The sequence below is a fragment of the Oreochromis niloticus genome, linkage group LG22 (genome assembly GCF_001858045.2).
Source record: "Oreochromis niloticus isolate F11D_XX linkage group LG22, O_niloticus_UMD_NMBU, whole genome shotgun sequence".
NCBI classification, from domain to species: domain Eukaryota; kingdom Metazoa; phylum Chordata; class Actinopteri; order Cichliformes; family Cichlidae; genus Oreochromis; species Oreochromis niloticus.
This window is the reverse complement of record NC_031985.2, coordinates 7,881,004-7,908,652: the sequence shown is the minus strand read 5'-3', so window position 1 is coordinate 7,908,652 and position 27,649 is coordinate 7,881,004. Positions and strand designations below refer to the sequence as shown.

General features: G+C 37.7%; 2 protein-coding genes across 5 annotated transcripts; one reads left to right on the top strand and one right to left on the bottom strand.

Moving 5' to 3' along the window:
- The first annotated feature begins 3,680 nt into the window (after window positions 1-3,680).
- Window positions 3,681-13,482, top strand: LOC102079890 (uncharacterized). 2 transcript variants are annotated; one of them, XM_025902427.1, is made up of 15 exons: window positions 3,687-3,998; window positions 5,563-5,757; window positions 5,845-6,074; window positions 6,192-6,292; window positions 6,446-6,584; window positions 7,536-7,616; window positions 7,961-8,008; window positions 8,139-8,264; window positions 8,358-8,528; window positions 10,015-10,130; window positions 10,368-10,696; window positions 11,095-11,273; window positions 11,853-12,025; window positions 12,514-12,728; window positions 13,192-13,482. In XM_025902427.1, the coding sequence occupies exons 1-15, from the start codon at window positions 3,710-3,712 to the stop codon at window positions 13,437-13,439; spliced, it is 2,640 nt and encodes an 879-aa protein (XP_025758212.1). In that variant the 5' UTR covers window positions 3,687-3,709; the 3' UTR covers window positions 13,440-13,482. The 2 variants fall into 2 exon arrangements, with proteins under 2 accessions (XP_025758213.1, XP_025758212.1); XM_025902428.1 differs by lacking the exon at window positions 12,514-12,728 and having other exon boundaries at window positions 3,681-3,998; window positions 13,192-13,479.
- Window positions 13,483-15,363: 1,881 nt separating this feature from the next.
- On the bottom strand, window positions 15,364-18,960 carry LOC109194545 (uncharacterized). 3 transcript variants are annotated; one of them, XM_019350679.2, is made up of 6 exons: window positions 18,441-18,959; window positions 17,854-17,987; window positions 17,579-17,726; window positions 16,824-17,072; window positions 15,890-16,109; window positions 15,364-15,778 (listed from the first exon to the last, which is right to left on the bottom strand). In XM_019350679.2, the coding sequence occupies exons 1-6, from the start codon at window positions 18,797-18,799 to the stop codon at window positions 15,584-15,586; spliced, it is 1,305 nt and encodes a 434-aa protein (XP_019206224.1). In that variant the 5' UTR covers window positions 18,800-18,959; the 3' UTR covers window positions 15,364-15,583. The 3 variants fall into 3 exon arrangements, with proteins under 3 accessions (XP_019206224.1, XP_019206225.1, XP_019206223.1); XM_019350680.2 differs by having other exon boundaries at window positions 15,518-15,778; window positions 15,890-16,160; window positions 16,824-16,934; window positions 18,441-18,960; XM_019350678.2 differs by having other exon boundaries at window positions 15,518-15,778; window positions 15,890-16,160; window positions 18,441-18,958.
- Between the last annotated feature and the right edge of the window lie 8,689 nt (window positions 18,961-27,649).

Genomic DNA, 27,649 nt, shown 5'->3' with positions numbered 1-27,649 from the left:
TTATAAATTATAGGAAATGTGTAGTGGTGCGTGTGTTAATGTGATGTGTGTGAGAGTCCAGTCTTATAGTGATGTGATGTGTGTGGGAGAGTCCAGTCCTACACCTGGTTCAGGGCCCGAATAGCCTGGGGGAAGAAGCTCCTCCTCATTCTCTCTGTTTTGGCCTTAAGGGAGCGGAAGCGCTTCCCAGACCTCAACAGTGAGAAGAGTCCATTGTTGGGATGGGAGAGGTCCATCATAATCTTCCTAGCTTTGGACTTGCACCGCTTGGTGTAGATGGACAGCAGGTCAGGGAGCTCTGATTGAATGATGCGTTCGGCCGAGCGCACCACTCTTTGCAGATCTCGTCTGTCCTGCTTGGTGCTGTTCCCAAACCAGGTGCAGATGTTTCCCGTCAGGACGCTCTCGATGGTGTAGGAGTAATGTGTAATGTGTAATGTGTTTTAGTTCTAATTCTTTTTCATTTTGTGAAAAAATTTGCAAGAGTTGAGAAAAACTGCTTTATAAATAAAATATTGGGATATTTCATCTTCTATACTTTAGCTCAGCAAACATATTAAATATGTGGATGTAATAACCAAAAATGTCTATTATGCCCAAATTTGACAAAATTTATGTAAAGCCCCATTGGTCATGACAACTATTAGGCACAATCTGAACATTATTCCACCGATAATTTTCTTTATTAAAACCTGTGTCACAAATAGGTTAACTTGAATGCGAATACAAACAAATAATATCAGAAATTGCATTCAGATAGAAGACATGAAATGAGGCCAAAGATCATATTTAATGTAAAGTGAATTTGAGTGAGATTCAGGATCCATCTGATCTGCTGAGCTGTTGTCATAGAGGTTTGTCAATACCACAAAAAAAAAAAAAATCTAATTTAGTGGAAATGTATACACTGCTCAAAAAATAAAGGGGACATTTAAACAACACTATGTAACTCCAAGTCAGTCACACTTCTGTGAAATCAAACTGCCCACTTAGGAAGCAACACTGATTGACAATCAATCTCACATGCTGTTGTGCAAATGGAATAGAAAAAAGGTGGAAATTATAGGCAAGTATCAAGACTTCCTCAATAACGGAGTGGTTCTGCAGGTGGTGACCACAGACCACTTCTCAGTACCGATGCTTTCTGCCTGATGGTTTGGTCACTTTTGAGTGCTGGTGGTGATTTCACTCTACTGGTAGCATGAGACGGAGTCTACAACCCACACAAGTGGCTCAGGTAGTGCAGCTCATCCAGGATGTCACATCAATGTGAGCTGTGGCGAGAAGGTTTGCTGTGTCTGTCAGTGTAGTGTCCACAGCATGGAGGCGCTATCAGGAGGCAGGCCAGTACATCAGGAGACGTGTAGGCAGTCGTAGGAGGGCAACAACCCAGAAGCAGGACCGCTACCTCTGCCTTTGCGCAAGGAGGAACAGGAGGAGCACTGTCAGAGCCCTGCAAAATGACCTCCAGCAGGCCACAAATGTGCATGTGTCTGCTCAAACGGTCAGAAACAGACTCCATGAGGGTGGCATGAGGGCCCGACGTCCACAGGTGGGGGTTGTGCTTACAGCCCAACACTGTGCAGGATGTTTGTATTAATCTTCTGACCTGGATTTTTAAGCATGCATCAAGACAAATGGAATGAATGTTTCATTTTCTAAATAAATACAATAAGTCGTCACCCCTTCAACTAGAGCAGGTACATTTACCAATTAGATACACTACACAGTAGTATATGGAAGTTAATATATGTTTAAAAAAAGCTGCTGTTACAGGGTGGACATTCTTGTGCTGGTAAACCAGTCAGTGTTTAGATGAGAGAACAGACATCACTGTCACTCATCCTCGGAAGTATCTGGCAGTTTAATGTTCATGTCAACATTCTCCTACGAGAGCAGACTAACGACCTGTTGTTTATCAAATATTAAATTTAAAAGCTTAATGTGATCTAGTTGAGAGGTGATGAGCTCTCAGGGCCATTTTTTTTTTTTTTGTAAAAACAAAAAACAGGGATTCGGGGGAAATCCAATATCCATTAGCACTTCAATGCAGCTTATATTTGTCGTCCCTTCCAAGCTCAAATAAATCAGGTGATATAATCAGGTGATCTGTGCACTGGCATGGTCTGCAAAAACATCAATATTCATAGACATTTTTATGCACAGGGTTTTTTTTTTCTAAAGTGTCAGGGATCAGATTTGTGAAGCTAAACTTATAAATGTGTGTGTTAATTATCATTATTTGTTCAGGTTTGGGTACACACATTTGTAAGTATTCAAAAGTACACATATCATTGTACATACTTCATAATTTATCACACACCTGCTGTAGAGTCTTATGTCACTTTTACTAAAACCTTAATAATCATATTTGAACTGAATCATACTGAATTAATCTTATTTCTGATTACAGTTTTTTCTGATGGCTTGAGCACATTTTTTGTAACTATTGGCTATTTTTGCAAAACTCTACACACAAATAAGAAAACTCTTCACCCAATCAGCAAAACATTGTAGTTTTCTTGTAAAAGCAAATAACCCTTGCTTAACTCTCCACACCTTTGTACACCTTTTATTTTTGTATCCAACAGTTAACACAAGCCATCACATTAATAAGCACACAATGCACCAACTACACACTGATGGTATGAATAAAAAACACATCTGGCTTTAGCTTTCTCTGTGCACAAGGTAGGCCATGTCAGTTTGAGCTCATACTTTTGTCATAGATCCGTAAGCATAGAGGGATCCAAACTGCAAGTACTGGTGTTTATTCACACACATCAAAACAAACACAAGTGTTTATTTCCAAGTATAGGATTATTTGCAATCGCCATATTGACTATATGGGTTTCTTTGTCTGCAGTGAACATGCTTCCTCTACCCCAGCTTCTTATGGAGGACCACAAGAGCCACGCGCATCGAAATAAAAATTTCTGTGCTTTAATAATGAATTGTAGAATAAATTCTGCAATTGTAAATTCATTTTTGAATTCCAATTTAATAAACTGCATTTCAAAATCCTTTTTCCAATTACATTTCAAAATCCTTTTTGCAATTGCACTTTAATAAACTGCATTTTAAAATCCTTTTTTCAGTTGCAATTTAATAAACTGCAGTTCAAAATCCTTTTTCCACTTGCAATTTAATAAACTGCAGTTCAAAATCCTTTTTCCACTTGCAATTTAATAAACTGCAGTTCAAAATCCTTTTTCCACTTGCAATTTAATAAACTGCAGTTCAAAATCCTTTTTCCACTTGCAATTTAATAAACTGCAGTTCAAAATCCTTTTTCCACCTGCAATTTAATAAACTGCAGTTCAAAATCCTTTTTCCACCTGCAATTTAATAAACTGCAGTTCAAAATCCTTTTTCCACTTGCAATTTAATAAACTGCAGTTCAAAATCCATTTTCCACCTGCAATTTAATAAACTGCAGTTCAAAATCCTTTTTCCACTTGCAATTTAATAAACTGCAGTTCAAAATCCTTTTTCCACCTGCAATTTAATAAACTGCAGTTCAAAATCCATTTTCCACCTGCAATTTAATAAACTGCAGTTCAAAATCCTTTTTCCACCTGCAATTTAATAAACTGCAGTTCAAAATCCATTTCCCTTTCCTGTTCGCTCGGGGATTAGCTGCTGGATTAGCTTCTGGATTAGCTGCTGGATTAGCTCTTCGATTAACAACTTGCTGGAGGCTATTCAAATGAGCCACACCGTGGGATGTAAGGAGCTCTCTGATTGGTCAGAGAGCTGCCCGCTTTATTCACTGTTACGCGCACACTTTAGGCGCCACATTGCACAATGCTTTAGAAAATTAACGGTGCTTGTGCTTGTGCCAGGGCGTTTTGCCTGGTCCGTCTGTAACCTGAAAATGTCCAGCATATCACGCATATTGAGGGACATTGCCAGTGAGATGGAGCGGAGGGCAGAGACTGTTTCGTCGACAGAAGAACTCTCATCATCATCCGTGCCGTCAAGACACCCTGTTGACGGTAACAAATGTTCCATACAGTCATGTTTATTTAGGCTAATGGTAAAATGCTAATCCATTGTTAAAACTTCACTGAAGTTTGTAAACTTAGGCTTGTGCTGGCTCATTAAAATCTATACTAGAAGCGCTAGCTAGCTATCGATCCAGCAAATATACCAGGTCAGAACTAGTCACGGCACAACTTCAAAATAAACTGTAAAAAAGGACAATGTACATGCTATTTCTGCATATATTATAGCTCTTGTCATTTTATTAAAAGTGAGGGGGTTAGGGTTAGGGGGTTAGGGGATTATGACATGTTTTTGAACACAAGAGTGTCACAGTTGAATTTTATGCCTTTTGTAAAATTATGTCCTAGCGTTTATGGTTAAAGCTACATTTAGTACTGTTGGTGTTCTCTGTTTTAGTATTTAGTTTTGTCTCTTTAGGTTCCTCCCATGTCTGTGTTTCCCCACTACGTTGTCTATAGTGCCATGTCCCTTGTTTTAAGTCTCTGTCACCCTTTGTGTGTTTCATTGATGTCTTTCTCTGCCTTGTTGTTGCTCTAGTTTCTTCTCTGTCAGGTATCTGCTCCTCCTCTGTCCTTCTCTTTCTAGCCTCATTTTGATTACATGCTTCTTGTATCAGTCATGGTTGTTCTCCCTAACCGTCAGGGTCTCTGTGCTTGTTTCTTAGTTATGTCCATGCTCCATCTCCCATTTCAATTTCCCTAATGCCTGTGCTTCATTTTTCATTGTGACAGTCTAGCATCCCATGTTTAGTGTGCTTCCTCCTGTCTTCTTATTATGTTGTTTTGTCCCAGCTATGTACCCTTTGTGTTTTGTTTTCCCTCGTCACCCTCATGTGTTTTTAGGTCTGCTGTCATTCATTGTCAGGTTGTCTGTTATGTTCACACCACGTCTCCATGTTTCCACGCATCCATGCCAGGTTTTTATGTTTAAGGTTGTCACATTTATTTTCCTTGTTTCCCAGTTTATGTTTAGCTTTGTGTCAAATTGTTTTCCCTAGCCCTTAGTTTTTTATTCTTCATCAGTTTCTTAAGCTACCTAGACTAGTATTATTGGGGCCTACTGTTTTTAACCAATTATTAAACTTGCCACCGTCCAAAGACATGCAACTTGTGGGGATAGGTTAATTGGATAAACCAAATTGCCACTAGGTGTGAATGTGCGAGCGAATGTGAGTGTGAATGGTTGTCTGTCCTTGTGTGTTGGCCCTGCGACAGACTGGCGACCTGTCCAGGGTGTACCCCGCCTCTCGCCCCATGACAGCTGGGATAGGCTCCAGCGCCCCCCGCGACCCTGAAAAGGAGAAGCGGAAGCGAATGGATGGATGGATGGATTAAACTTGCCAGTCTCAAGATTTAATTTAAACAATTAAAGTACATCATACCATTTTGTCTGTACTTTGTCATATCAATCATTTGTTTTTGATCACAGCAAACAAAAGCAATATTCAGTAACTCTGAAACTTTCATAGGAATTTAAATAATAATTGAAATTACCAAAGAACTTTGCACAGTACATTTGAAATACATTAACATATCTTTTTGTTCTTTTTTCCAGCTGAAGTGTGCAGAATATTTGCCTCATATGGTAACAGGGTCCCTGGCAACCCTTCCATTGCTGCACGACGTCGATCTACATACACAAGAGCCTATTTCTGTTTGTCCAAGATTGATCAGACTATAGCACCGACTAGAGAAGAAAAAGAATTTCTTAGTGCTGCTGGCCTAGGGGAGCAGAGAATTACTTTTTTTGGTAAGGGTTATATAATAGTTGTTGGGTGAGTAGCCACTGTTATATCGCCTCAAAAATAATTGTAATTCCCTCAAAACTGTTTTACAGGTGATGAAGGCAGTGCAGAGGAATTTCGAAGTCACATTCTGGTTGCCTACCCAAAACTAAATGGCTGTGGAGGGTTTGAGCTTTTAAAAGTTTCTGGGTTAACAAGGAGCAAAAAGCTCTCTGTGATACCTTGCCCAAGGACAGGGTATACCATAAAGTCTGTCAGGATACATATCAAACACTCCCTCATCTACATCCGTCCGATGCAAAAGAATATCGACACAACTCCTGTAAGTCATAACTTAAACTAAGTTATTGTGTGGAGATGCTGTTATACAGATATCGTTCTTTGTGTTCTGTGTGTATAACAAAGACAAGCAATAACTCACAAAAACTTTTAACAATAGGTAGAACATCAGACTGGCGGTTATGGTCCCAAGGAAAAATGTCTGACGTGTTCAGAAGAATTCTTTTTCAGTGAACTGAAGGATCATGTCAAACACTGCAAGTATGCACTATGCCTTATCTGCATTGTACATATTTTTGTAGACTGACTGTCCTGTTTTAATGTGGTCCTCTGTAATGTAAAGTATGTTTTTCTTTTTTATTAATATTTGAAACATTTTGTAAAATCTAAATTCTATGTATCTCTTTTCTAAAGGTCTCCAAATGAGATCGACACAGCATTACCTGAAATTTGCCATCCAGTGAGCCCAGAATTTCCTTTTCCGACTAGTCCAGACAGAGATAACTCATCCTCTGATACAGGAATCATTGACTTAACAGATGACCAAGTTCCGGTAAACACATATTTTATTATATGTTATATTTCATTTTACTTACCTATTTGTGTGTGTGTGTATGTGTAAAAGAGATTGCTGATAAGTAAAATCTCATCATAGTATACTTGATCGTGTTGAAAACTAAAAGACATAACACTGATTGTTACGGCCCTAGCTGGGCCTCCTGATTCTCCCTTTGTGTGGGCGTGGTGTTTTTCTCCACCTCCTCCTGTCTTGCTCCACCCCTGTCTCTCTCGCTTCTTCTCTCTCCCCAGGACACAGCTGCTGCTCATTGGCATCATTTACCACCTGGGCCCAGTTAGCAATCACCTCTCCTAGGCTATTTAAGCTGGGGATGAGCTGTGAGCAGGAGAGTGACTTTCTCTGGTGTCTCCGCGGTGCGAGTTATGTGTGTGATTGTCCTGCCAAAGGTGTGGAGTGGTAGGTGCAGTGGGAGAGGTTTCTGGTGGTTTTCCTCTGTGCTGGTCAGTGTGTGTTTCCAGCCTAGGTGTGGAAAGGCCTGCTGTGTGTGTGTGTGAGACCAGCCCCACCGTGCGTGGCTCTTTGTGAGTAGCTCTTAACCGAGTAGTGGTTTTGCTTAGGTGACGGCGGCCTCCATTACTTTGTTTGGCCTGCCTGGTTATCGTTAATAGCAGCGTTGCTGTCTTTTTCTGTTGAAGCCTTATAGTTGTTTTCTTTGTTGAAGTGGTCACCATTCTCCTTGTGTTGATCTGAGTTATCATTAAGGCAGCGGTGCTGTCTTTTTACTGTTTATATGAATATCGAGTTAATTGATTATAATAGAGATATATTTTGTGTTAAATACCTCTGCCTGGCGTTCTTTTCATTTCAACCCGGATCCAACTGTTACTGTCCCCCACCCTCTTCGCCGAGCTTTCATGTGGGGACGTAACACTGATGTTTAACATACACAGAAATTTTCTTTTTCTTTGTCTTCTTTCTCATCAGGAGTCCTTGGAAGAATGGAGAGCCATGCGTTCCCAGCAGGATCAAGAGTACCAAGACTGCTTGCTTGCAGATCAAGAGAAGGTACACCTCAAAGTCTGAATTTTACTCTTTATTCTACAACAGGGAGACATATTTTTTCAGCAACACATATCCAGCTTTGTTTGGTATGGACTGAAATTGTGGTCATAAATGATTGTACATGTAAATTACAGACTTTACAATCCAATCAGAGAACAGATGGGTTTGGCTGATGGTGGGGTGCTTTACTGACCTTCTTTGGTTTCCAAGGTTGCAAAACTCAGTTCACAACTACGCATTTGATTTACAAGGAAACATATTTATGATCATGATTTGAGCCAATATGTTTGTTCTGCATCTGAAGATCTGAAAAGTTTGACTTCTCTTGTTTTTCATTTTTATCACAGTCTGACTTACAGAAAAAGTCGGCTGAAATGGAAGAGAGACGGATAAAGGTAACTGTTTACAAATAACGTTTTAGAGATGACGAATAAACCAAGGGCATGAGAAGCTCCATCACTACGAGCTGTTCCATCCCATATTACCTCACTGACATTCTCAGAGTTTTTTGCGTTCTACTTTAAGGCCATATCTGAGAGGCAGTTGAGACTGATTGGTGTTCCAGAGCAAGCTCATGGCATACCACTCAGATTTAAATACCCTAGCGGCATTACCAGAACAAGGCGATTTGTCCTAACTGAATCCATTCAGGTTAGTAATTTCTTCACTTCATCAGACACTCCAACTAATTTGAATATGTTTAGGATTAGGAAAGCTGTTCTAATTTTTTAAATTTTTGTGCAGATATTGTTTGACTTTGTCGGAGAAGATGAAGATGCCACAGAATATTTTCATATTCAAGATGCTCTCTCAGTAACTAGACTCAACAGCAACATGTCTGGCACCTTTCTGGATAATAACATCATAAGGTCACAAACACTGTATGTCCACTGGATTCAACCTGAGTCTCCAGAGGTGAGAGCTGAGATTGGGTATCGTTTAACATTTGCGGTTACACTACACAGTATGTTTACTTTTGACTTCAAGGAGCAAAGGCAGAAAAATAGAAGATACAATATGAAGTTTTTACTACGACAGGGCCTTCATCCAATCCTCAAAGATTCACAGAAAAGAAGTTTCCTCTCCAACTGGGCAGATTCTGTCATCCGCTATGTAGTATGTTTAACAGAGAAACTTCGAAGTCTTCTCCATGCACGACATCACAGAGCCATCACACAATAAAACCTAATTTCTGCTGTTCAGTAGGCTACTGAACAAATTGAAACTTTTTAAAATTATGCAAAATTGAAAAACGCTTAGCTGTGTCTCTAATAAGACCTCTGTAACTTTGATCTGCTTCACTTCAGCAGCATCAGGTAATGTTCATATATTGATTGATGGTATTTCATTTTTGATGTACTGCAGAATATTTTTATAAAATCCAGGCCAGGAAAATCACCTTCATGGTTTTTCTGTGTTTTATCCTCAGTTACTTTGACACAAAAGCATCTGCTGTGATGCTTACAACTTTGATAGTCTTGCAAGTGTCAGCTTCCTTTTATATTTAAAAAGATATGTAAATGTACTGATCTGAATTTTAATATTTCTGACTGTTTGAGGCAAAAATTTCCCAGATTCAAATGTAATTGAATTGAATCGTCGATCAAATCGATTCTAGAAATCAGTGACGATACCCAGCCCTAATCCAAAGGACAAAGGTCACTCTTTTCAAGATGTCACTCTTCACCATTTCCACGATTAATTGAAGCAAAAATATCTTTTTTAGTTAAAGTAGTCTGCCAATAGAACAAATGAAAATTTTTAAGTTTCAACACGCACTGTTTTAAAAACAAGTATTTATAGCTCACTGAAATGTTACTCTGTAGCTGAATGTGTCATTTTAAGTGTAATGATATTATTTTGAAAGGAAATAAGACAAATATACTCTGTAAGATTTTGAGTTTTTGAAGTGGGAGACGTGAAACGTCTGCAAGAAAGTTAAAGAAGTCCCGCTGCTTTTCTTTCAAAACTCCTTAGGCAACATTTACAGTGATGTTATTCACAATAACAAGAGGTTAATATCTCCATATGGATTTTAAACTTTTAATGAACCTTTGTAGCACTTTAAAAAATACGAATGTTTTTGGTGTATTTTTTTCAATGGCAAGTCGATTGATTACTATATACTGATTTTTCTATTGTTCCATACCTTTCAAAGCTAATTATACAGGATGCGTCATTCATCCATAAACGCAAGCAGTATTTTGACAATTATATATCTAAATTACCTTTATCTATCTATGATCAGAGAGCAATTTGGGGTTATTATTTTGCCCAAGAAGATTTGGCATATAGACTGGAGCAGCCAGGGATCGAACCAACAACCCTCTGAGTACTGGATGCTTACTTGATTAAAAGGATGAAAGTATGCAGACATTTTCCTGTTTCTAACTGTTTGCAGTTTGTTCCTGCACTTGATTACAACAATCATGAAGTAGCTCCAAGCTTTAACAACATGTCTTGTTCCCCATTGACTGATTCTCCTCCTGCTCATGGGCGATCTTTCTCTCCCAAGAGGTATGTTTGCATTTGTTAGTTGTTAGTCACATTTCTGTACTTAACATGTGTGGTGATACTAACTTTTATAAAAAAAAAAAAAAAAAAAATCTTTGCCAGTTTAGAGTCATTACAAAAACAATCTCTGTAGTGTCAGATGTCTTGTGTTAAGTTCATGTCACTAGATTAGAGAATTACTAACAGTGCATGTGCCAGCAAATCTGTCTGTATTATGTCACATTTTGTATCTCTACACAGGGCTGACCTTAAAACCATTCTGAATGGACTTTGGGCGAAGATTGATAACACTTCATGCCCCACGAGTAATCAGATCAACATATGCAGAGACTACACTGGCAATGTCCACAACATAATGAAAAGTACCTTGCAGGCCTTCAGACGTCGACGTTTCAATCCTGCGGCAAGATTGGATGTTGTTTTTGTTGACAGTGAAAAAACATCTGAAGGTGCAGTAGATGGTGGTGGTCCCACAAGAGAGTATTTGAGGTTGCTGATGAAGGCCATTCATCAGTCTAACATATTTGAAGGACCGGAGAAGGACAAGAGATTGACCCTCGACACTCATGGTACACCAATAAATTAATTAATTTATTTTTGTAAATGCATTTTAATTTGACAATTAATTATGCTTTGGTTATGTTTGATAGTGACACCTCACAGGAAAGCTAAAATGATCTTTGAAATGTATTTGATTTCAACTTTTCATTCTGTTACACATTTTGCTCTGTTTCACTTTTGGGAATTGATGAGCAATTTGTATTTCTATGTTCACCTGTTTTACTAAGCATAAATTCAAACATATTTTTGGGGATAAACTGTCATCACCAGATTACCAAAAAAAATCAACTTGCATCTCAATAGGGATAAATACTTTAAATATCTCACCAGACAAGAGAAATTGAATTTTCTGTATGTGATGTCACATTTAAAGTTTGATATTTTATCAATGTTATTCCGTTTACAGCCTTGGAGGGGAAACTGTACACACAGATCGCGCGAATGATATCTGTGTGTGTAATCCATGGCGGCGTGGCACCTAATTTCTTTTCAGACAGATTATTTAATCAAATCTGTGGGAAACCTAGCCTTCCTGCAACCTTGGAAGAAGTGGGTGATTTCACCTTTAAGGAAAAGCTTTTGGAGGTGAGTCCTAAATTATGTGTTCAGTAGTAGGGGTTGTAATTTAAAGTATAACTGCCTCTCTGAAAATTCGGAAATCTATAAAAAAAATGTATCATTTGCAACTAACAAAACAATCAAAGCATTTTTATAATCGGGGGTAGACAACCCTTCTGAAAAGGGGTGCACACAAGTGGTGCGCATTAGCTGTCCAAATAAAAAATGCGCACCAGATAAGAAGTTGCAATCCGCATTTGCATAAATAATATTGTCGGGAGGAGGACAGACATTTGTTTATAAGTTGTAAAGATGTCAAAGAAGCAAGCTCCTTTAAGCAATTACTTTGGTGTTCCTCCACCTCCAAAAAGGTGGTTGCAGGAGGTGAGCTAGCTTTAAAAAAACAAACAAACAAACAAACAAAAAACAAACGCACAGATGTGGTGCAGAATATGCCGCGAAAATCCAACTCTATTGGACAAAAACAGTGCCTTTTATATGTACGCAAACAACTTATCTAGTGCTCGTCTTTTATTTGGACAGCGAATGCGCACTTGTGTGCACCCCTTTTCTTAATTACTAAGCATTTTTTGATTACTGTTAAAGATTAAGAACGCAACAACTGTTGAAGATGCAAAAGCGGCCATAGAGAAGGCAGAGGACAGTCTTGCCATTGTTGGGGCCTGGAGAAACATCACAACACTGCGACAGCGGGATGCCCTGGTGCAGTCCGCTGTTGACTTCTTCGTTGAGGGCAGATTAAATGTGGCTTTGCAACAGTAAGTATTACGGTTTTTCTCAATCACTTTGACATTGTTCCCACAGCAGGAATGAAAATATATTATTTATACAATCTGTGCAGATAATTAATAGGCCGATAGGCCAGTCACACTAAATACAATTTGGCACACTGTATTTGTTGTTCCTGTTCAGAAGTTGAAAAGGTTGGTTGGAAAGTCTCTTACTTATTTGATAACTGCATTAAGTGTAGTGAAAATTGTATACGGTTTTGTTGTTCAAATTTAGATGATGAGGATGCAAACCTGAGTGGGTAGGGCTAAATAAGTATATACTTCTGCCTACTCCTTTTCAAACAACTGCATGGAAAGATTTTATGAAATGTATATTTTTGAAATAAAAATGAACTGAACTGAAAATACATCTTCTGATGTGGGAATTATGGCAAAGTGATCGAGGAAAAACCAAAAATACATTTTTGGACAGATTGGACTGGTGTAATTTTCTCATGTAAAATTGATGTGTTCAGGTTCACAGAGGGCTTCAACACCCTAGGCCTCCTCCAGGATATTAGGGCACACCCTGATTTATTCAGAAATCTGTTTGTGGAGGATGTGGAACCTTTAAAAGCTGCTGACCTCTCAGCAGTATTTCAGGTCAACTTTTCAACACCAGGAACACATAAAAGAGAGATCGAAAGCCAGACGATATGCTTCTGGAGAGACTGGCTCATTGATGTAGAAGGTACAATAAATTAGTATAATATGGTCTGTAAGATACTGTACATGAATTTGTGCACCCACAATTGTAGGCCGCAAATTATCATGACTATGATGCTGTCATTGATAGTCAGTTTTAGGAATAGAAGAGAAAAGCCAATACATTGTTTAGTTGTAGTCTGAAAGTCCTTTTTCAAATACCTAACTGTAACAGAACCATGGCAGACCCAACCATGTTTCCATGCTTTTCAGCATCTTTCTTTATTCACTCTTGGTTGCTATCATTTGGCTGCTAATCACTGCTGACACACACACACACACACACCCCTACACCTACCTGCAGCTTTCCAGTTTGCAGCTGAACAATTCGCCGCCAACAACAAACGACTGACAGGACCCAGAACACATTTTATTATGGGAAGGGTGATTACAGATGCTGCTCAAACCACGCACCGCCACACTAACACTCAACTGGTCTTCTATTTTAGATGGAGAATGTGCACCTGTGACCTTGGAGAATGTCCTGGAATTTGTTTCTGGATCCTCTTCAATACCCCCAAATGGCTTTCTTATGCAGCCCACAATCGAGATTCTTCCAGAGGATTCTGGCAAGATTTTTCCTGAGGCAAATACATGTAACATTGTTTTGAAATTACCAGTGCACAAAGATTATCAATCATTTAAAGCACAAATGTGCAATGCTATACTTTGGGCACCAACATTTGGCGTGGCATAGATGGACACCATTTACATTGTCCATTTTGAATACTTCACAGTGCAGATTTGAGTTATTGCTTATAACTATTTTATGTTTCATATAGCACTATTATGAAAGCTATGACTGTAAGATTAAAAGTAATAGTTCAATACTCTTTTGTTGTTGAAGGTTTAAAGTTTTATAGACGGGTATCAACAGAAATTAGGAGTAAAAAAGCACGACCTACATAACCAGCCCTTTGTAGTCAGGAATGTGTTTTCAGGACAGTGGTTGTCCAGTTAGTATTGAACTGACCTTTTCTGTTTTAGTTTATGAAAGTCAGAACATAACTTGGTGTTTTTAAACTGTCACAGCATCACATGCTGTTTGTGCTTGAATGCACCGTGTCTTTGTATGTTAGTTCTTTATCATGTAAAATATTTAACTCTTTCAAAATGTATTCTCAAAGCCAAAAAGCATTGTTGTTAAAGGTGTATTCCTTTATTGGAAACATCCAATTGCTGTTCAAAAGTGCTAAATTCATCTGATGTAATGAAAACTACTTGAAAATTCCTGTTATGCATCTTGACATAATTCTCAAAAGGTTGTACAAAGCATCACAGTGTTCTCTGATACATTTCAGTGTTATTTGGATAGTTATTTATTGTTCAAACCTATTTTAAATCCATGGAAATAAAACATTTTTGGGATAATTACAACTGTCTTGACTGTCTTTTTTCCACTCCAATAAGTCATCAGGAGTCAGAGCAGGACTTCTATAGACAATTGCATCATGAGGATGATGACGGTCAACAACTGAAGTTATCCAAGTATTACAATTAAAGCTTTTAAAAAAAAAAAAAAAACTTGTGGATATCTGAAACAGTTGTCATTGTTTGTCATTCTTGAAATTTGCTGCTTATTTTCAGCCTTGGTTCAAATTAAATCAGACTTCTATGAATTTTAAGACAGTCAAAATCTCAAATTTTAAAGACTGCTCAGACTAAAAGGAGTAGGTTACTCAGAAAAATGGAAATGGCATTTAAAGATGGCAAACTGACCTACAGAGGTTCTTAGAGATCAGGGGTCTGTAACTTAAATGACCCGTTAGTCACTGCTTCAGGGACAACTTCAACTAATACAAAATACCCGCAAATATTTACTAAAATCTAAAGAGTATAATAAAATCTTTTCAAATTTTAATTAATGTATAAGAATACAAAACTGCAAACGTGAACTCAGATTATGTTCTGTCAGTCTTAATTAAATGAAGCCTTTAATTGAACTACCAGATAAACAAATTGTTACTCTTTCTGGTAAGCCATGTGGGTGCACTTCTGCTAACATGTTATTAGTATTTAACTAATAAAAATGCAGATATAAGTGTACACTTTAGTTTTGGACTGCTGGTGAAAATACTGATTAATCTACAAAGAACCGTCTCACATAAGTAACATAGACAACCCCTAAACATGTTTGTACTCTCTGCTCATATTGTGAGCATATTCATATGAAATCATTGCTTGCTTTGGAACTAACTTATTTTAATGTTGAATTATATTACTTCATGTAAATATACAGACTGCCAATAGGGTGACATGGACTGCAAATGACCCCTGGGCTGCGAGTTTGAAAAACCTGTTGTGAACCATTACTGCCAAAATCATTTTATTTCACTGGCTACATACAAACTGATCATATGAGCCATATACCAGCAATAATACAACAATAGAAAGAAAGGAAGATATTAAACTACAAATTATTTAAGTTTAGGTTCTTGTGAAGGACAACACGTAGATTTAGAAAGCATGTGAGTTTATGTGAAAATGTAATTCAGAATTTGTTTTAGAACACTTAGCAATAGAAGCTTGAAATAAAAAAAGTTAATGTCATTGTAAAAATAAAATATATACAGCATACGTCAAAGACATCTGGCAGAGAAAAATAGATTTTCCTAAACGAGATGGGGTCTTGCACACAGACAGGAGAACTTGATTTTGATACATAAACTAGCAGATATTTAAAAGTTAGAGACTTTTAGGGATTTGCTGAAAAAAAAAATGCTGTGTGACTGAATTGTTAATATGACCCAACATTTTCAAACACTTATTAGTAAATTTATGATGTTTTCCATATCTTTAATGCAGTAAAAACCTCCTTGCTTTGATGCATGTGCTGGTGAATCACCTGTCCATCATTTCTCGGAGAAGGGAAACAGTCTCAATGTAAACTTGCAATGTCTCTGTCAGTGGTACATTTGCATTCGGAAGTGTTGCCAGTTCTGCTGCCGATAGGGCACGGGGAAGCTCCAACTCTGGGACATAAACTTGACCTGACTCAGGTGGCCCTCTCCAGTTGTTTACACAGTCTTGAGCTGCCTGTAAATCCGGCATCATTTAATGTTAATTGTAAAATATATTTTATGGTACCGTCTTAAGGTTACACATTTAAAATAAATCACAGGCACTGTAGTCATTGAAAACCATTACCTGACACAAATGCGCTGTGCTTCCATCTCTTTCTCTGCTCAACCACAGCTGAACAGGAGATTGGTTCCGCGCTGATCTCAGTGAGTGGTTGTTCCATGCTCTCAGAAACTGTTGCAGATGTGACTGGATGTGTGGCATGTAACACCTGTGCAATGCATATAGGTCTGTCTCCTTGTCTGGACTGAGCCATCCCTCAGCTTCAAGGCGAAGAAAAGTAGTGCTGAAGAGATCAAGGACGTTGTGGAATACATCTCTCCATAGTCGCTCAATTCTAAAACCATAAGAACAGTTACTTAAAAATCCCTGAAACTACTTATTTAATATAATAAAAGACTTTAAAACTGTGGCTTTACATATAAACTGTGGAGTATTTCTAATTAAGCTATAACTTCCACATTTCAAGATCCCTATCACGAAGTGGTCAATACAGCTATTCAAAGGCTGTTTTCTTGTATTTGTGTCAGTGTTGATGGTATACTTGTACATTAACAACTACATTGGACACTAATCTGTCACTCCATATTCAATTCAAAAGTCAAAAGGTATGTTGTCAACATAAGTGGACATGTAAAACAGTCTATGAAAATTACATCTTTAAAGTCATGAAGTTTAATTTTTTTTCAATGCCTAAAGATGAATATAAAGTACTTAAGGCAAGAAATACTGATTGACATTTTCATAATTCATGCATAAAAGGGTTAATGTAAGGTAACATATACATGCATTTGAAAACAAGACCCAAAAAAGGCACTTCAATTCAAAGATTTTGTTAATCTTTGGATATATGAAGTTTCTGTGTTAATTGAAAACATGTGTAATGTATGATTTTTTATAATGTGTCAAGATTAAAAATATATAATTAATCATTGCATAACATTTTTTTCAGTGGCTTTATAATATATTACATCAAGTATTCTAACATATAGTCAATCACCTCTGATTGTGGACACTTCTTCCAGCAATGTGGGACCTCCTGTTGAGCCCACAGTGGGCCACCATAAAGCGTGCCACCAGAATGTTTTCCCCTCCTTTGTCTGAACGGACTCTAGAGGGGATACCATAATGCTGTACTGCAGTCATGAAACTCTCCAGGACAGTTTGGGCTCTGTTGTTGTTTGTAGCAGTGAGGTAAACAATGAGTCTGGAAAATCCATCAATGCCACCATGCACAACAACTCTCCATCTGCAAAAATAAAAATACTGTAACTTGATCAAACCTTACAGAGAGAATGTAATTGAAATGCAAAAAATAAACAGAAGTTGCTGAGAATGTCAGCTCTTGTAAATGCCCTATACATCTTAAGGATGCAGAAAACAATACAGATGCAGAAAGGATTCTGAATGATTTCACCAACTGATTAAGTCAATGAAAGAAAAATGCTTAATTTTAAATTAATACACATGTCATATCTGCTTGTTGATTATGGGGACCCATGTTTTGTAATAGCAATACCAGTGGCATTTGAACAACTTAGGTTTCACACAGGATAAGAAGTTTACAAACAAGCAGGAGTCCTTAATGGAAAAGCTTGCACTTCATTTTCTGCTCAATTTTTTTTTTCAGTTCTTCAAAACAGCTAATAACAGAGAAGAAATTCCACATTACATGAACTCCCACTTACTATATACACGTAGATTTTAGGATTTTACTGCTTTTAACATTTTTTTTAAGTCTTGAAAATGTTGTACCTTATAAGCTTATGGTTGCCGTCAATATGCCACATGCTGTTTGGAGCAGGAACAAAGTAACGCCGTCGCCGTGTGGTTTGCAGTGAGAACCTGCGCATCTGTATTCCCTGGGGATCCACACGTCTTAATGATGCCAACACTCTTCTCCCTATGAAGAGAGAGAAACAGTTATAATTCACTTTAAAAGTTAAACAATTAACATAATCTATTTGCATGCTAAAATATAGAATGTTACTACTGTTGATGTTTGACAAAACTATACCAATTCATCATACTTGTAACCAAGATTTTTCTTGATCTTAAGTGACCCAGTATCATCTTATATCCAGTGTTGGGATGGTGGTGATGAATATCAGAGACAATAACATCCAAGTCTTCATCACTGACACTGTTGTCCAAGTCCTTGCGTCTAAGTACACAGAAAATTACATGTTATCAGAACTGCAGCTTTAAATACAGAATATAAAACCAAATAGATACTAAATAGACTGCACAGAGATTATTCTGACTATAGTTTCAGGGGACATAACTAAATATGACATAAGTATATAAAATACAAAGTCAGGCAAACCCCATCTTGTGTAAGGTGTGTATCACCTTACAGTGTAGCTCCTTAAGACTGTGGGACAAACATTTAGCTATAAAATGGTTAAACTGCACTTTGTTACACTTAATCACCAACAGTAATATTGTTTACAAGTGAAACGTGCCACATGAACCAAATCAACAACATACTAATGTATCCAAACCATTATGTGGTCCTCCATAAACCATCCCCTTCCCATCAGTAGAAAACGTAGTTTATAAATGCAAAATGTAGCTTTCAACATTATACTTCGTTAGCTAACTCGAAGTTTCTTACCTCAGTCCCCAACAGGCAATCCTGCGCTGAACAGTTTTTAAAGACACACCCAAATGTTTCGATATATCCTTGTGCGGGATTCCGAGGGAGAGTTGCCTCTGTAACTGTTTTCTTTCTATGTCAAATAGCGGAAGAGTATAACAATTTTCCCGTATTAAATGCTCCACCTCATCAAACTTAGCCCAAACACTGTCCTCAAAGTGGTGGCTCAAGACTTCAGCATTTGCTCTTAGCTGGAGTAGTGTGGTCAAAGCATAGTTAAAATCAACAGAAACAGTGCCTTCTACATAGTCAGCTAATAAAATTAGATCCTCTATTGTACTTCTCCATCGATCGTTTCTACAGGTTTCTTCCGTCATATCTGTTTACACACTACCTTTCTTCTTCTCCACTGTGGCGCCTAAAGTGTGCGCGTAACAGTGAATAAAGCGGGCAGCTCTCTGACCAATCAGAGAGCTCCTTACATCCCACGGTGTGGCTCATTTGAATAGCCTCCAGCAAGTTGTTAATCGAAGAGCTAATCCAGCAGCTAATCCAGAAGCTAATCCAGCAGCTAATCCCCGAGCGAACAGGAAAGGGAAATGGATTTTGAACTGCAGTTTATTAAATTGCAGGTGGAAAAAGGATTTTGAACTGCAGTTTATTAAATTGCAGGTGGAAAATGGATTTTGAACTGCAGTTTATTAAATTGCAGGTGGAAAAAGGATTTTGAACTGCAGTTTATTAAATTGCAAGTGGAAAAAGGATTTTGAACTGCAGTTTATTAAATTGCAGGTGGAAAATGGATTTTGAACTGCAGTTTATTAAATTGCAAGTGGAAAAAGGATTTTGAACTGCAGTTTATTAAATTGCAGGTGGAAAAAGGATTTTGAACTGCAGTTTATTAAATTGCAGGTGGAAAAAGGATTTTGAACTGCAGTTTATTAAATTGCAAGTGGAAAAAGGATTTTGAACTGCAGTTTATTAAATTGCAAGTGGAAAAAGGATTTTGAACTGCAGTTTATTAAATTGCAAGTGGAAAAAGGATTTTGAACTGCAGTTTATTAAATTGCAAGTGGAAAAAGGATTTTGAACTGCAGTTTATTAAATTGCAACTGAAAAAAGGATTTTAAAATGCAGTTTATTAAAGTGCAATTGCAAAAAGGATTTTGAAATGTAATTGGAAAAAGGATTTTGAAATGCAGTTTATTAAATTGGAATTCAAAAATGAATTTACAATTGCAGAATTTATTCTACAATTCATTATTAAAGCACAGAAATTTTTATTTCGATGCGCGTGGCTCTTGTGGTCCTCCATAGCTTCTGGTCATCTAGCAATTTTGTAAAGTAACAATTTCAGTATTTTTACATCTATGGTATTGTTGTGTTTCTCATTGGCATATGGCAGTGCTACAAATCTTAGTGCAAAGTGACTGTACTAACCGATTCTCATTTCAAAATGTCCTTATGATGCTTGCTACAGTGTAGCAGCTCGAGTTAGGCTGAACCCGTTGGCCAGCTTCCCTCAGGGTCATTCCATGGTTGATTACATGTCCACTATTGTAGCTCTGATGTCATCAGCAATTCTATTTCTTACTCTTCTTACCCTTCCTCTCCCCCCTCCTGGTCCTCCTCTCCCCCCTCCTCGTCCTCCTCTTGCTCCTCCTTGTCCTTGCCATCCTCCTCATCCTACTTCTTCACCTCCACGTCCTCTTCCTCAGCCTCCTCTACTTCTCACTCTTCCTGCTCCCTCCATTGTACTCCACACAGCTTACCTGTATTATAGTGCTTAGGCTGATTGCAAAGTGAACTAATTATCTAAAAAAAGTTTTCACATGTGACAGTGTGCCAGACAGTTGGTAAAATAGTGTAAATAATGGCCTTAAATGTGTATAGTTTTGCTAGGAGTGCGTTGATCATTTGGAAATTAAGTGTAAAGCAGTGAGTTGTGTTTATAGTTCTGCAAAAAGAGTGCTGTGCAGTGGATTGTAGCTACAGGTTTGCAAAGTGTGTGTTACAAAATGGCAAACTGAGTGCAAAGCAGTGTTTGTGCTTTTAGTTTTGCAAACTCAGTGAGTGGTTTTGCTATAAGTATTAATAGTTTTAGAAATTGTGCTATAAGAATCACAGTTAGGGTCTAAGGGTTTAGGGTTTAATTCAGAAAAAACTGTAATGTTTATATATTTTATTTACTTGTTTACTAAAGTTATAAACATTTTGTCCCAAAGTGAAACATTTATTGGTTAGTTAGTGATGAGACCTTTCAGATGAGTGTCAATCTGTGTCCCTCATAATTTGTCTCGTTCCACTACAAGACACTTGCTTTATCCAAAACACAGTCATATTCAAAGTAATCCCAAATTGGACTCTGACGCTTTCTCCCGACTTTTGTTGACATGATGCTACGCGTGGACGGAGCAGCAACACAGACGACCCGACTGAGGTACTTGCCACCTGCTGGCATAATGAGGCACAGCAAGAACATAACCTGGAAAATACACTTCATTCTCACCCTAGACTAACGTATGACACATACACATCAACGAAAACTAAACACATTTTCTCTATAAATTCAGTTAATTTTAGTTAGTTTTGTGAACGGTCATTTCAGTTTTAGTTAGTTTTCCTTTTATTGCAAAGTCTCGTTTTTATTTTTATTTCCGTTAACGAAAATGTTTTTTATTCGTTATTTCGTTAGTTTTCGTTAACGATAATAACCTTAATTACAACATGCGGAATTGCCTGAAATCTTTGGTTTCTATAAGCTGTAAAAACCTGAGATTTTAAAATATATTCATGCATTGTGTTTGTTTGTCTTTCATTGTGATGTCATAGAGCTCTCTCCATGCCCTTTCATGATATATTACTTGACATGGTGTCTTCAAAGTTTTTTTCAAGGTCAACTTTGACCTTGGACACTAACAACGAAGGTCAAGGTCAAATGCTTAGCCAACCTAAATACTCTTGTCCCACAAGGCCTAGTATATTTTTCTGAAGTTTGAACACGATCCATAAAAATTGTGCGTGAAATAAAGTTTTCACTGATTTTCATATTTGGTGTGACCAGACAGACAAAGAGAACCGATTACATGCTCCCTCCCTTTAGGGGAGCATGAAGGAAGTTGTTTCTAAGTACCAAAGATGTAACGCTATATTTAAGTTTATACTTTTATCTAGATTAATCCTGTTAAAATAATTACCAGTATACAAGAACCTGGGGGTCACTGTTGAATTATTGCCATTTACATCAAATTATGCATGAGGTTAGAAAATATTTGCACCCTTTGTTAAGAGACCACAGCAGTTCAACATGGTGAAATCTCTCTTATTAATTCAGTGTGCAGGATGGCACTGAATGTAACTTTATAAAGAATCAGTCATAATTATACAAACAAGATCACGAAAGGTTCTGTGTTGACAACCAAGTGCCAATTGAGTTATATTATGATGATACACTAGAACACATACATGATAATCTATATTTGTGACTTCCAGCCTTTTCAAATGGCGATGACGATTTTCATACACAAATCCATTCTTGAGTGAATTGAATCTAGCAATGTTTGCCAAATCATCATCATTGCTTTTGAAACTCAACAAGATCCAAACTGCACTGGACTTTTACAGAGCTTCCTCTGAGTACTGTGTCCACAGGGTGGGTGGTATTCTGCTGGGCCTCATGAGCTAAGGCCCTATCACTACATGCTAGCAGGGGTGGTTAGTTCTGCAGTTCAACTCCAATTATCAACACATGAAGAAGCTAATGGTGCCGCTCCTTCTATGTCAGACTGCATCTGCAGGTAAGCTCATGATGCACAATTAAATAATATGAAATAATTAAATATTACAATTTCATATTTAAATGACAGAACAGATCTAAAAACAGACAGCAGACATCATCTTAAATACAGTAACTAAGTGAATAAGTAAGTGAATCCATATCAGATGGGTGTGTTAAATGTGCTTTATAGTACCCAAACCATATTTTATGACATATTGACTGGGAGCTCTGTTTAAGAGCTAAGACTCTGGTGCAATGTATTATCTGGGCAGAAACTGGACGTTGTGCTCCGGACCCAAGCCAGCATGAAGTGATTTAGAACAGTGTTTTTGGTTGATTAAAGCTTCTGACTCAAAACTAAATTTTAAAAAAAAGTTTGTGAGACAGTCAACATTTGGTTTATTAAGACAACAAAAAACGTATTAAGGCAGCTGGGATCACATGCTGTAATCACTGATCGTTCAAAAACAATTTGTTAATAATAAATTAAAATGATCAATGATCTTCTTCTCTTAAGGAGTGTGTTGAACTGAAGCCAATACAAAGGCAGGAGAGGCCTTTGAACATTAAGGTGTCTAAACATCCACCCCATCAGAGCTAAACAACCAGAACTAAAAAAATTTAACCACAAATGTTCAGAATTACCAGAAAGATAACAAGACAAACCCGAGTATAAGAACTAAAAGCCTCAATACAAATGAACATAAATGAACTAAGAACAGAGATGACAAAGAAAATCATACAATACGAAAAGATAACCACGGATACTAAACTAAAGGAGAGACTTAACAATATACGAATGCACACAGATAAGGTTGTAATAATGAACAACACAGAAGGAACAACACTTGTTAACTAAGTTTAAAAAGTCACAAGGAACAAAACTCCATAAACTCCAACCAAACCCACCAAATAGAAAACAAGGAAAAAAAATCCAAAATCAAACAAACCATCAAAATCCTGGGTCCAAGATCAAAGTCTGTGACATCTTTGCTTTTAATGTGTTTAACTGCAGGTGTGTATAGCTTCCCAAATGGCGCTAGTCTGGATTTATACGTATATAATAAGACTCTCTTGTGCAATATTAACACAACCTTTTTTAAATCCATAGATCAAAGTAAAATTGTAAAATATTTTACTTACAAGGTGCAATTTCTTTTCTGAAATAAAAAGGAAACATAATTACAGACATGTTCAGTTTTATTAGAGCAACAGCTCAGCCCATTTGAATCTCTCACCTTTCTTCTTTTTGTAAACAACAAATCCAACAGCAGCAACGGTGATGAGAACAGGAACAACAACAACAATGATGGAGAGGAGTTCTGCTCAGAAGAAAAAACAAGACAAAATACAGAGATGAACCCATTACTATGAGATCCATTCATCTTTAAATCACATATTGATAAGGGGAAAAAACAAAGTATCAACTCTATATGAGGCTGTACTGCTGTGAAATTATTATGAGTATGAAAATAAAACAAGGGTGGGAAAGTTTTTCCCCCACACAAAAGCAATTTAGGAACCAAAGTGGTCCTGAAATATTGTAGGATATTATTTATCACTGCTGTCATTTTGGGGATGCATCTACTGTTTGCTTCTCTGGCTGGCTGGCTGGGCCAAAAAGTGAAAAAGAGGGCAGTGTGCTGAAGTCCCTCCTGCCAGTACATAGCCTCTCCTCTGTCAAGACTCCCGCCTTTCCTCTACATGGTGCACCACAGAAACTGGGCATTAGATGTGCAGGTGATCTCTGAGCAGGTTGGACTCCCAGAGGTGAAATGTGCATGGCACACCGGTGTGTGGCCATGCCTTGGCACCCACCAATCCAATCACCAACTATTCAGTTATAATTCACCTCAAGACTATGCAGAAGAACACATTACATATGTCAATGAACAGAAGGTTACAGGGGTGGAGGAGACTGCAGCTATTTAGGAGGTTATCTAGGACAACTTCAAATTAAACCTGCAAATTAAACCTCCTCAACAGCCGTGGCAAACTCGTGGCACTAGTTGCATCAGTGTAGCAATGACTGCTGATTGAGAAGACAGTGGGATTGGCTCTGGACAAACCTCAGCCACTTTAATATACTCAGTGTGCAGGAAGAAAATATGAATGCAACACTTTAAAATTTAACAGGATGAATGTCAACTAAAGAAATTTAGTGTAGGGGGCATTTATGTAAGTGTGCCTTTTTCCTCACCCCATAAAACCCCTAAATTCATTCAGTAACAGTTCTCCAATTGTGAGGCCAAACATAAATCAACATGATTTTTTTTTACTGACTGGAAACATGTGAGGAATTTTGAAATTCTAGGATTACTGTCAGGGTTGCATGGTCTAAACAGTGAATGTGAAATTAAAATAGAATTAATCTTAAGGGCAATGAAAAAAAATGCTTGGGAATTCCCTGAGTTCAAACACGAAGGTGGACAAAACATTCAAACACCACATATAGTAACAGAAAACAAAATGAATTAAATGTGTTTCTCTCACCCATCCTGTTGTTTTCATGCCAATTAGTTCTGATCACTGTTTTATCCAATTTGGTTACAATGTTGTTCTCAACACCAGAGAGATGAAACACACAGTCGTATTTTTTCCAGTCTTCTGGTCTGACTGATGAAACGTTGAGATTAACAGTTATCTGGAAGGTTTCATCATTGTTGGGGAGGATCTCTCTGTGGTCCACACCTTCATGAATCTCTGCTCCATCTTTCCTCCAGAACATCACGGCTCTGTCAGGATAGAAACCTGTAGCGTGGCAGCTGACTGGAGAGGAGGGAGTCTTCTGGAGGAGAGACACTGAAGGAAGAACTGGAGAGAGGAATTGCCTTCAAAATACTATTCACACACTATGCCTTCACAGAGTGGTTCAGGTCAGTTTTGACCTGGCCCGAAATTCCCTCATATCCCTCACAAATTTTGGACAACAGATGTATTATAAATCTATACAAAGCCTAACATTAATACATGGAGAATTAAACTTTAGTGTAAATTAATTTCAGCTGGTTCAGTCCCAACTGATGGTCTATAAAAAGGTGTGTCATCATCAAGGTGTCACACAAGAAACATTTCACGATGGGTAAAAATCAGTGAGCTTTCAAGACCTTTGCTACCTTATTTTTGCAAGATATACTGATGGCATCAGTTACAGAAGAATTTCTAATTTGGCATTACAACATGCTTTTTCTTCAGCAGTAAAGTATATTTAAAATTTTCTGAACAACATTTAGGCAAACCTTAGAAATACTGGGAGAATATATAGATAGTTCAATATATAGTAATACACACCATAATACACACCATGTTTGGGTTTCAAAGGCATTGCATATAATCCCCAAAACACCAGACCAACAATGAAGTTTGGAGGTGGGAACATCATGGTGTGAGGCCCTTTTTAGCATGTTGAACTGGCACACTTCATATAACTGAAGGAAGGATGAATGGAAAAATGTACCAAGACATCCTTGATAAAAAATCTGCTGCCATCTACCAGGATGATGAAGATGAAATTAGGGTGGATGTTTCAGCAAGACAATGATCTCAAACACAGCCAAGGAACCTCTCAACTGTTTTCAGAGAAAGAATATAAAGCTGCTAGAATGGCCCAGCCAATGACCTGACCTGAATCCAACTGAAAACTCTATGGAAAGAACTTAAGCTCAGAGTTCATAGCAGGGGCCCACAGAACCTTCAGGATTTGAAGACTGTGTGGAAGAATCAGGCAAAATCACACCTGAGCAAATTTCAGGCTACAAAAAGTACAAAACAATGAAAATAAAAAAAAACATTTAAGGTATATTTACTGCAGTTAGAGTTACAGTTTTTCTGAATTGCTAAAACACTAAACTTCATTCTCTAAACCAAATTCTTCGTGGCCTAACTTATTTTTCGAATCAAACACTCTTTTGGCCAAACCTTAAACACTGTTCAGGTACTTAGACACAATTTGCAAAACTCATCCACTCTTTTTTTCAAAACCTTAAACACATTATTACTCACTAAACACATTTCACATATGTGTTGCAAAACTGTAAACACTGGCAGCAAAATGTAAACACAACGTCAACACAGCTGTCATCTTTTACACACAGCAACTGAACACGTTTCTAATGATGTGATCAAACCTTTTGAGCAAAACTTTGCAAGAGTTAAAGATCTTCAATATCAGGATGCGCAAGTGTAACCGACATACACTTTCAGCAGCGACTCTTCGAGGACAATTCTATGCCCACAAGCCTACTGTTACTGTAGGCTAGGTTGTTGCAGATGGTACTCTTGCAGTACTGTAGACTATATTGTAATGCACATATATCTGAAGTGCATATACTGTATTTCATAAGTCTGTCTTTCTGTATCACTACTTATCTATTATCTATCACTGTCACGGCAGGGTGCGCCGGTTTGAGGAAAGAGGTAGACCCAGATGCAGACACGGTGGAGACAAAAACGTAGTTTCAAAAATAAAGCGAGCCTTTATTGGCTGATTGCAGAAGAAAAACATGGAACTAGGGAAACTAAGGAGGCTATGAACACTGTGTTAACAGAAGGCTGTGACACTCAGTGAAAAACTATGACAAACTATGAACACTGAGTAAACTAGGAAACACAGAGAAACAATGGAGTAAACCTATGAAAACTGTGGTGAGGTTAACAGATGATCTGACACTGACTGAGTGGAAACACACTGGGCGTTTATCAATATGCGTACTTGTGCGTACTTGCGTTCTTGTGTACTCGTGATACGTCATCAGTTGGAGACCAAGTACTGTTCCAATTCGAAGTACGCATCAAGCCGAGAACGCGAAAAAGTCCCGGATGTGTTCTCGATCCGCCCGTTTTATCGAGCATGCATCGGTGTGGACTTGGGACAGCTATATATCCCAGAATGCATTTCGTCCAAAACCCAACAGCGGACTCCCGGCACATCGTTTATGTGAAACTAATTGTAATAAAAAATGAACAGGTGCTTTACAGCATTATAATTATTACTAACATTTTGATTAGATACCTTGAGTTTGTAAATGATCAGATTACATAATTGGAATACAATTCAATACAATTCATGTATCCAATTCAGGATGAAGCCTATCCCAGCTGATACAGGACAAAGACAGGCTGTCAGTTCGCAGGGCTAACACAATATGCGTGACAGAAAATCTACTTAAATGTTTGATATTTCTAATAATAATCATAATTATGACTATTATTTCAAATATTATTTAAAGGTTTCTTTATAAATACATTTAGAATATAATCCCTAGAATATAAACCTGAGCTGTTTCAATTTCTGACCTCAGTGACCAGGCTGTGTCCTCACTGCAGCTCCCTCTTGGAAGTACGTCTGTTTCTTTTCTTCCCCCAGTGATGACCGCCTCCCCTAATATCACATACTGTACCTGAGGAACAAGACAGGAGAAACACTTGCCTTCATTTAAGAAGTACATTC